At 45.3% G+C, this 10733-nt stretch overlaps 1 protein-coding gene across 1 annotated transcript; it reads right to left on the minus strand.

The window, feature by feature from the left end:
* Positions 1-1883: 1883 nt before the first annotated feature.
* Positions 1884-9884, minus strand: PLBD2 (phospholipase B domain containing 2). The gene is made up of 12 exons (XM_015828259.1): positions 9856-9884; positions 9606-9699; positions 9203-9364; positions 8636-8736; positions 7741-7955; positions 7432-7526; positions 5907-6067; positions 5368-5463; positions 4481-4552; positions 4142-4294; positions 2422-2584; positions 1884-2253 (listed from the first exon to the last, which is right to left on the minus strand). Exons 1-12 carry the CDS (start codon positions 9882-9884, stop codon positions 2086-2088), a joined length of 1509 nt encoding a protein of 502 aa, XP_015683745.1. The 3' UTR covers positions 1884-2085.
* Positions 9885-10733: the final 849 nt, after the last annotated feature.

The following is a 10733-nucleotide window of genomic DNA, read 5'->3' on the forward strand; positions in this document are numbered from 1 at the left end:
CACTCTTTCAAAAGCCATACAAATAAACGCATGAATAAATGAATAAGAATACATAAGTGAACGAATGAATGAAAAAGCCTGGGCGTTGTTCATTTAAGTCCTGTTTTATAGATATATACAGTAGATCCTAAAGAGAGTCAAGCTAAGTCTGTGTGCTGAGGCTTATACACACACACACACAGAGACAGAGAGAAAGAGAGAAAGAAAAAGAGAAGGAAAAGGAGAAAGAGGAAGAGAAAGAAAGAAAGAGAGGATGAGAGAGAGGAAGAGAAAGAAAAAGAAGGAAAAGGAGAAAGGAAGAGAGAGAAAAAGACAGAACGGGAGAGAAAAAGAGAGGAAGAGGAAGAAACAGAAACAAAAATAAAAAGAGAGAAAGAGAGAGACAGAGAAAGAGAGAAAAAAGAGAGAGGAAAAAAGAGAGAGAGCCATGAGTACAATGGGGTCCAACGTGCGTGGGGGGGGTCTTATTTCAAAAGAACACTGGGGAAAGACAGCCCTAGATACGGCCTCAAACCTGGATAGTTTTCAAGAACACATCCAAGCAATTCCAGCCAGAAACAAGCGCATTCACAAGCAGATGGGAGCCCTATTAGAGGAACTGCCTCGGGAGAGGTGGGGAGAAAAAAAAAAATCAAATAAAAGGCTGTCTATTTGCTAAGCTACAATGGAGATCGTCCTTGAATCCCTCTCCTCGTTCATCAGCGGGGAGAGAGTCTCCCTTTGTCAGGGGACTTAACTATCTTGGAGTGCTTTGGCCTTAACGCTGGCGGTGTGAAAATTGCAACTCCCAGGGAGCCGTGCCAGGCATCACACAAGAACAAGCTGTACGGGTGGGCTCCGGTGAAAACACCACGGATGGGGAACAATTGGAAGTGGGGGGAAAGTAGGGTTTCCTCCAGAAAGCGCAACAGGGATTGGAAGACCAAGCTGTGAAGGTTCGGGATGGGTGGGATGGGGGCCCTCTGGAGCAGAAAGAAAAGCTTTTGTGTCAAGGCTGCCTTCGGGTTGGCTGCCTTTGTATGCTCTTTTGATGGCTTTTTAGAAGTAGGTCAGCGTTGTCTTCCAGGATGAGGTGGGAAAAAAAAGTGCAGAGAAGAGCAACTAAGGTGATTCAAGGCCTGGAGGCTAAAAACGCACGAAGAACGGTTGGCCGGAATTGAGTATGGCCAAGTCTAGAGAAAAGAAGGACTAGGGGGGAGATGATAGCAGTGTTACAGTATTTGAGGGGCTGCCACAAAGAAGAGGAGGGGGGGTCAAGGAGACATCCAACCTAGAACTAAGGAGAAACTTCCTGAAAGTACGAACGATTAACCAGTGGAACAGCTTGCCGCCAGAAATGGTGGGTGCTTCATTGCTGAAGGTTTTTAAGAAGAGACTGGACAGCCATTTGTCTGGGATGATATGGGGCCTCCTGCTTGAGCAGGGGGCTGGACTAGAAGACCTCTAAGGTCCCTTCCAATTCTATTCTATTCTATTCTATTCTATTCTATTCTATTCTATTCTAGTCTAGTCTAGTCTAGTCTAGTCTAGTCTAGTCTAGTCTAGTCTAGTAATGGAAGAATGCAAATGACCAGCTGTCTGCAAGGAATATAAACCCTCCCATTCCCCACCCTCCAGTCAGAGCTGAAGAAGCTTCTTGGATGAGAAGCAAAACGCCTTCAAAGGAAAAACAAGAAAGTCCAGTTGCCTCCTGAAAAAAGCTCCTTTGGGACTTGTTCCTCTTGTGGAAGAATCTTTCCTTCAACTCGCAAATCTGTTCTTCAGGATTTTCTGCATGCTAGCACTTCCAAGCTTTCCCCCCCCCCCCAGCCAGATGGGTTAGGAACTTAAAATATGTTTAAATGCAAACAATATGCGTTTCCTGCAGGAAGTGAAGTTCCTCCCATATCCCACTGCCCTACAGGATTGCAGCATCCGCATACCCCCTGTTCTATTTCTTCATTATGGACTGCTCAAGCTGCTGAGAACGAAAGGAAGAAGGCCTTCCCCTCGCTTTCCAGAAAGCCAGCCCCTGGGTGGAATCTGCACCCCAAAAGCTCCAGGTGGGTAGCCAGAATTAGGCCTACAATCCCAAGCCTGGAGACCTCAACCCCAGCGAACGCGGATGGGCGAGAATTTCCAAAGATCCGGGTGCCCCATGTGAGATATATTGCAATATGGAGAAGAGCTCCACTGGAAGGGAGGGAGGTCATCCCAAGTAGGACCGCTGGCGGCCAGGAAGCTGTAATTCTTCATCATGGCGAAAGAAGTCACCTACAAAAGAGAAAAGCAGGGCTTGGTTTAGGGAGAAACTGCTCTGGTTTTAGCACGCTATGAGCTAGAAGCATCCGAGGCCAAGCTAAATAAATAAATTAAAAAACACACACACACAAAACCGCTAGGGAAGCCAAGTTCTCCCTCCTATCAGCTACCGCCCCTCACCTTCACATCGGTGGCCCCGTGGCGCCGCTGGTGGAGGGCCCCGAAAGGGTAGGTGCCGTTCGCAGGGTTGAGATCGGAGCGGGCAGCAATGGCGTTTTCTCCGTTCTGGGGTGGGCTGCAGCCTTGGCACCGGGAGAGAGGATCGTGAGGGAAGTTGTTGAACCTGGGCAGGAGAGGAAGAGCACAGCACGTGTGACCCGGGCTCTAATTGGTCTGTCTGTCTATCCATCCATTCTATCATCTATCTATCTATCTATCTATCTATCTATCTATCTATCTATATCTATCCATCCATCTACCTACCTATCCACCCATTATCTATCTATCTATCTATCTATCTATCTATCTATCTATCTATCTATCTATCTATCTATCTATCCATCTACCTACCTACCTATCCACCCATTATCTATCTATCTATCTATCTATCTATCTATCTATCTATCTATCTATCTATCTATCTATATCTATCTATCTATCTATCTATCTATCTATCTATCTATCTATCTATCTATCTATCTATCTATCTATCTATATCTATCCATCCATCTACCTACCTATCCACCCATTATCTATCTATCTATCTATCTATCTATCTATCTATCTATCTATCTATCTATCTATCTATCTATATCTATCCATCCATCTACCTACCTATCCACCCATTATCTATCTATCTATCTATCTATCTATCTATCCATCTACCTACCTACCTATCCACCCATTATCTATCTATCTATCTATCTATCTATCTATCTATCTATCTATCTATCTATCTATCTATCTATCTACCTACCTATCCATCCATTCTATATCTATCTACCTTCCTACCTATCTACCTACCTACCTAGCTACCTAGCTAGCTACCTATCCATCCATTCTATATCTATCTACCTTCCTACCTAGCTACCTATCCACCCATTATCTATCTATCTATCTATCTATCTATCTATCTATCTATCTATCTATCTATCTATCTATCTATCTATCTATCTATCTATCTATCTATCTATCTATCTATCTATCTATCTACCTACCTACCTATCCATCCGTTCTATATCTGTGTCTATCTATCTATCTATCTATCTATCTATCTATCTATCTATCTATCTATCTATCTATCTATCTATCTATCTACCTACCTACCTACCTACCGACCTACCTACCCATCCTCTATCTATCTACCTACCTACCTACCTATCCATTCTCTATCTATCTATCTATCTATCTATCTATCTATCTATCTATCTATCTATCTATCTATCTACCTATCTATCTATCTACCTACCTACCTACCTACCCACCCATCCACCTACCTACCTATCTACTTATCTATTTATCCATCCATCTTTCCATCCATCCATTCATCCGTCCATCCATCATCATCATCTCTCTCTCTCTCTCTCCCTCCCTCCCTCCTTCCATCCATCAGAACACCTACTGGCTGGAGAATTCTGGGAGTTGAAGTCAACACCTCTTAAAGTTGCCAACTTTGAGGAAGGCTACTCTAGACGATCTTCAAGGTCTCTTCTAATTCTTATATCCTATGATTCTATGAACTCCTCAAGGCAACATTTATCCTCGGTTTTACCACTTTACTTATATGTAAGTGTTTACTTGTCATATGTGCTTCCCATCCCCCAGAACCCACATACAAACAAATATTACCCAAAGGTCATTCCTTAGGCAGACCTCTGGGCAGTACAAACAAAGGTCTAACCTCATCAGTCGGATCATTGAATCCATGTCCCGTATAAGAGTTTGGTTGCGCCGGAAAATTTGTGCTCGGGGATTCTTCTCATAGGTGAACCAGTCCCCATATTTCTGAACCAATGCCGGGAGACCACTGATGTTGAAGATATACTGGAAATACCTAAGTGAAAAGAACAATTGTTGAGGCATCTTGCTGATAAGCTGTTCCTTTGGACGCCTGTGTTCTTCAGTTCAATTCTGGGTCTCTCCAGAGCCTCCAGCATGGAAAATGCAAGCTCCACCTTCTAAGTTGCAAACCCTTATCCCTCCAAACCTCAAATGGAAGGAAGGAGGAGAAAATCCTTACGGCACATTGTAGCTTGCCCAGTAGCCTTTGTGGTACAACAGCTCGGTCTTGTCGGTAGTAATCACAATTCCCCTGGAAAGACAGAAAAAGGGAAAAGGAACTAGCGTGCATTGTACCAATTTGGGTGGGGGGGCTCCTTTTCCTGAAATTGGGGAAGAGAGCGTCTCATAACGAAGGGTGTCAAACTGGAATTGTTCACCCACTCCAAAGAGGAGCCCAAATCAGAGGAATCCTATCCAAGGGCCCCTTCTGCATTCTTACCCATGGTACCTTCCAGAATTTCTGAAAAACCCATGTCAATTAGGAGCTAAGGAAGCATAGCCTAGTGGTCCCTCACCACAGAGCTGGGCAATGCTTTCTTGCATCTGCAAAAAAACTACCAAGCTACAGAGAGCACCAAGGACCCCACAGTCCTCCTCCTCCTCCTCCTCTTCCCCCTCTTCCTCCCAACCCCCCGCTTCCTTCTAGCATTGATGATGTTACCTAACTTGTGTAATGAAACGTCTGCAAGAAAACACCAAGCTCAGAGACACCAAGGACCCCACTGTCCTCCTCCTCCTCCTCCTCCTCCTCCTCCTCCTCCTCCTCTTCTTCTTCTTCTTTCTTCTTCTTCTTCTTCTTCTTCTTCTTCTTCTTCTTCTTCTTCTTCTTCTTCTTCTTCTTCTTCTTCTTCTTCTTCTTCTTCCTCCTGCTCTTCTTCTTCTTCTTCCTCCTCCTCCTCCTCCTCCCCAAAGCCCCTCTCCCTTCTAGCACTGATGATGTCACCTAGTTTGCATAATGAAACATCTGCAAGAAAACCCCCAAGCTCAGAGAGCACCAAGGACCCCTCATTTCAAACCTGAGCTATAGATATTCTCCTTGATTAAAATAGAGCTTGCAACACTTACGGAAGCTGTTCCAGCACAGTCAGGAGGCCACGTTGGGGAGCAACCATGCCTGGCACAAAAGATTTATAATCCACAATCATCCATTGGTTATTGTACCTGTGTAAAATGAAAACAAAGGGGAGGGCGATGAGATCATCTATCTCCGGTCTACAACACACTCCTTTGAGCAGTTCCAAGAAGGCTCCACGCCCATTTGCACCACTCAGGGGACCCCGAGGACACAGATAAACCTCCAAGTGGCCTCAAGGTCTCTCTAAAAGAAGGCAAATGACCAGCTGTCTGCAAGGAGTATAAATCCTTCCCTTCCCCACCACCCAATCAGAGCTGAAGAAGCTTCTGGGATGAGAAGAGAAACGTCTTCAAAGAAAAACAAGGAAGTCCAGTGGCCTCCTTCTGAAAAAGCTCCTTTGGGATGGACAGAGAAGACACTGTAGTAAGTAGAGTAGGACTAGAAGATGGGGTGAAGCTAGAGGCACTGTTCAACCCCAAAACGTATGACCTTCACCATGCCACGGTTGTTCTTCAGCACCCCAACTCACGTGCCACTGTTGAACTTCTCAAAGATGACCGCCCATTCTTCTCCAGTCCTCGCCAGCCGATTGGCCACAATGTTGCGCAACCATTCCAACACACTGTTGTCAGCTCTGATGAACTTCCAAAGGTCACTGTTGCTGTTTCCGATGGTAGTTTCCAGACTCACCTGCAGGAGGAATACATGGTGAGCATCTCCCCTTGAATGGGAATTAAACAGTCGGGCCCATGTAGGGATTCTTCCGTTTAGATCATATGGATGTTACTTATTTATTTGTCATCCTGCCTTTATTAATTTTACAACTAACTCAAGGTGGCAAACACCACAACAGCACTGTTGGTCACCCAGCTATCTTTCATGGCTAAAGAGGGACTAGAACTCCCTGTCTCCTGGCGATTGGCCCAAAGTCACCCAGTTGGCTTTCATGCCTAAAGTGGGACTAGAACTCACAGTCTCCTGGCGATTGGCCCAAAGTCAGCCAATTGGCTTTTGTGCCTAAGGCAGGACTAGAACTCACAGTCTCCTGGTGATTGACCCAAAGTCACCCAGTCAACTTTCAAGCCAAAGACAGGATTAGAACTCACATTCTCCTGGTGACTGGCCCACAGTCACCCAGTTGGCTTTCATGGCTAAGGCAGGACTAGAACTCCCAGTCTCCTGGCGATTGGCCCCAAATCACCCAGCTGGCTTCCATGCCTAAGGCAGGACTAGAACTCACCGTCTCCTGGTTATTGGCCCAGAGACATCCAGCCAACTTACAAGGTTAAAGATGGACTAGAACTCACGCTCTCCCTCTTTCTAACCTAGTGTCTTAGCCACTAGACCAAAGTGGCTCTCTTCCTTATCTTGTCATTCTGTTCAATTATTTTTGAAAGATCCACACACGCCTCCCTGAAGATGAATTCCTCAAACTTAAGATAAAGGAATTGGGGGGGGGCTACGGTTTCCAAACTATCCATAACTTCAAGGGAACCTGGGATTTGGCCTGTATCCAAAGCGAAACTGGTTCAGCACCCTGGACAGTGCTTAAGCACTGGGCCAGGGCTGGTTCTGCTTCAGGATGACGGACAGCAACTTACCTGTACAAGGAGTCCTTGATTTATGACCACAGTCACGGGCAGAATTTCTGTTGCTAAGCAAGGCGTTGCTTAGGTGCCTTGCATCCAATTTCACAACCTTTTGCCCCAGTTGTTAAGTAAAACATGCAGTTCTGAAGCGAATCCAGTTCCCTCCGTTGGAAAGGTTACAAATAGCAATCGCGTGAGCCTGGAGCAAGGCGACCCTTGTAAATATATGCCGGTTGCCACAATACTCAAATGTTGCTCACATGACCATGGGGAGGCTGCAACGGTCGTAAAGGCGAGGACCTGGTCCTACGTCACTTTTTTCAGTGATGTTGTAAGTGACTGAATGGTTAAGTCAAGGGCCGCATGCAAATACTTGCCACAAGCAACCAACCGGTTGGGTTTCGTTGCTATATTTTGTCCAAACCAAGGCAGAGCCAAAAGAAACCGGCAACTGACCCCACTTACCAATCCGCTACTCAAGATGTAGAAATCATCGCCGGAAAAAATAGTGCCAGGATACGAAGAGAAAGCCTGGGTGTGACCGGGAATTGTGGTATCGCCTGAAGAACATAACGCAAACATCCTGTCAGCACCCACATATTCTAGCCACCTTCCCCTTCACAAAATACAGGTAGTGTTCAGTCATTGCTTAAGTAAGGTCTCCTGTTTGAGCAGGGGGTTGGACTAGAAGACCTCCAAGGCCCTTTCCAGCCCTGTTGTTATTCTTTGTTCTAAATGCTTCGCTTTTTTCAATTTTCCACACTTTTTACTCACCCCGAGGTAAAGTCCGGAATGGCAAGGTATACTTTTTAAGAATGCGCAACATGGCTTCGTAGTTATTCCAGGTGACGTGTGAGACAAGGAGATCCTGATTGCCAGGTAGAAGTTTGATCAGAGCTGAACAGGAGCCAGAACCAAGATTATCCTCCTGTTCAGGTTTATCGAAGACCGATTCCAGATCTTCCAGATCACCGCCCAGCTGGAACAAGCTAGAAGAAAGAATCACAGAATCACATGGCTGGAAGAGACCCGGAGGTCTTCTAGTCCACCCCCCTGCTCAGGCAGGAAACCCTATTTCAGACAAATGTTTGCCCAATCTCTTCTTAAAAGCCTCCAGTGGTGGAGCGCCCATAACTTCTGGAGGAATGCTGTTCCACTAGTAAATTGTTCTCGCTGTCAGGAAATTTCTCCTTAGCTCTTAGTTTACTTTGTCTCCTCCAATTAAGCAAAATATTTTTCTGCCTAGTTGTCCATTTGCAGCCTGCCCTGCTTGTTTACGCAATCCCAAATTCCTGGAAAGTGTTCAGGGCAAGGAGAAGATTGCTTCTGACCCAGAGTGTCTACTTAAGGCTCCATCCTTATCTTGGAAGCGATAAGCCTTTAGATCAACAGGAGCAACTTTTAGGTCACCTCCAAATTCAAGGGAGGCTACAATCTGCATGCAACAACAGCAACAAATTCGTCACCGCAGAACACCGAACACAGAATAACAGGGTGGAAGAGACCTTAGAGGTCTTCTAGTCACAATCCCGTGCCCATGGCTGGAGATCCTACACCAGGGGTCTTCAAACTTGGCCCTTTGATGACTGGTGGACTTCAACTCCCAGAATTCCCCAGCCAGGCATGCTTCTTCCCATTCCTCTCCCTCTGCTTTTCGAAAAGGACTTACAGAAAGCCAAAGGAGGCGATAGAGAATCTGCCGGTCGGGAAGGAAATTTGACCATTGTACCCGTCTTCAAGACCTTTCAACTGCAGCAGAACAAGGCGAACCTGGAAATTTGGATGGGCAACACAGAGACATTATTCACAGGAGACGGCCTTGAAGAAAACACGCTTCTGGAGGCAGGTGGTTCCACTGGTTAATTGTTCTAACAGTCAGGAAGTTTCTCCTTAGTTCTAGGTTGCTTCTCTCCTTGGTTTTAGTTTCCATCCATTGCTTCTTGTCCTGTCTTCAGGTGCTTTGGAGAATAGCTTGACTCCCTCTTCTTTGGGGCAGCCCCTGAGATACTGGAAAACTGCTATCATGTCCCCCCTCGTGCTTCTCTTCATTAAACTAGACATACTCAATTCCAGCAACCGTTCCTTATATGTTTTAGCCTCCAGTCCCCTGATCATCTTTGTTGCTCTTCTCTGTACTCTTTCTAGAGTCTCAAGTTGGAGTCCCTTCCACCTTTATTATTATTATTATTATTATTATTATTATTATTATTATTATTATTATTATTATTATATATACCTGATACCAATAGGCAGAGTCCATCCCTGCCTCTTCAATCTGTTTCTCCATCCAATTCAAGTTGGCTTCGAGGTAACTTTTCAACTTTTGACAGTAGTTCGTCTGGTAGGTGAAAGGCCCACAGTAGCTAACCATGGTGTTCATCCAATGCATGTACACCAGCTGTTAACACATGAAATTAAAAAAAGGAAATTTACAAGGCTAAATGTACATCCTGAGGTTTCAGAGTCTCCCTCCTCCTCCTCCTCCTCCTCCTCCACCTCCTGCTGGTTTGGATGTATCTGCCAGTCCCTTCCCCAGACTAATTGTGGCTTGAATGTGGAAAAAGCTACAACAGGCGCTGGCGTGAGGCACTATGGTTTATATTTAACTCAATCACAGCTTGTTCTCATTGTGAGCTTACCTGCGCAGACACCGTGGCTTCAGCCACCCCGGCTGCATAAGCCTGAATGCTGTCGTTATATTTCTCATTGGTGGTTAATTCCAGCGCTGCCCAGCTGGGAAAGAGAGAGGAAAAGAAGGCCACTAAGAAATTAAAGAAAAGGATGCATTCCTCTTATTATCCTCTCCTGGTGCTGCAAAGGTAGCCTGACCAACTGTATGTTTTGAGCTTCCAGTCCTCAATGTGAAAAACCTGTCTTTTCAATGCTCACTGCTGTATACCAAGTCTTCCCATGTGCATCTTGTTGGTGCGCGTCTGTGTTGTTCTCTTTTCTCAACTGCCTTTCCTGGCACACAGCAACTGCATTTTTGCTTGCGTGCTTTCTTACACGGCCTCCCCTTTCCACTTGGGGTTGGTTTGCAAGCTGCTAGTCCTCAGTGTGAAAACTTGCCTGTTCACTTCTCCCTACTGTATAAAAATCCATCCCTTTACTTTCATAGCACAGTAGTAACCCCCTTAAAATTTCTGACCAAGTCTTTCCACATGCATCTAGTTGTTTTGTGTGTGTGTGTGTGTGTGTGTGTGTTTTCCTCTTCTCTCAGTTGTCTGTCTCTTGTCTTTCCTGGCACAGTAACCATATTTTGCTTGCATACTTTCTCACACGGCCTTGCCAATACACTTTGCGTTGACTTCAAGCTTCTAGCCCTCAGTGAGTAATCATCCATAAGGAACCCTATTGAACAGCTAGGGTTCCTTCCCCCTCTGTGCTGTTAATCAGTCCCTTTTGACATCTTCCCCTCTTCTGTTGAGTCATGCCTTTCCTTCAAATCCACATTCAAGGTTTTATCTCTTAAAATGTCCTTGGGTTTCTTTCTTTATCCAGCACACCTTATCAAGCCCTTTAACTTTCGAAACCATTGTCCCTGGATAAAAAGGCCTCCATGAACACATCTGCATATAAATCTCACCCAGTTAATTTTTAAGGAACTGCAACAACACAGGAAGTGCATCAGGGACTTGCTGAATCAAAGTTCTCTCTAGCTTAAGGGGCAGGAAGAAAAAAAAAAAAGATAAGAAAATTTGCCTTCCCCCCCCCCCCCCCAAAACCTGAACTACAACAGGTTTTGTCATCCAAACCAGTTATCCCAT

The sequence above is a fragment of the Protobothrops mucrosquamatus genome, unplaced genomic scaffold (assembly GCF_001527695.2).
Source record: "Protobothrops mucrosquamatus isolate PMUCROS unplaced genomic scaffold, P.Mucros_1.0 scaffold4357, whole genome shotgun sequence".
Lineage (NCBI taxonomy): Eukaryota > Metazoa > Chordata > Lepidosauria > Squamata > Viperidae > Protobothrops > Protobothrops mucrosquamatus.

What these genes read in the sequence shown, in the direction of transcription:
- PLBD2 (XM_015828259.1), bottom strand. Translation starts at nt 9,884, where the DNA reads ATGCACATGGGAAGACTTGGTATACAGCA. An exon ending in GGAAGACTTGGTATACAGCA is followed by an intron (nt 9,700 to 9,855) that starts GTGAGCATTGAA and finishes TCTCTTTCCCAG; the next exon opens with CTGGGCAGCGCTGGAATTAA. An exon ending in ACTCTGCCTATTGGTATCAG is followed by an intron (nt 8,737 to 9,202) that starts GTATATATAATA and finishes CCAAATTTCCAG; the next exon opens with GTTCGCCTTGTTCTGCTGCA.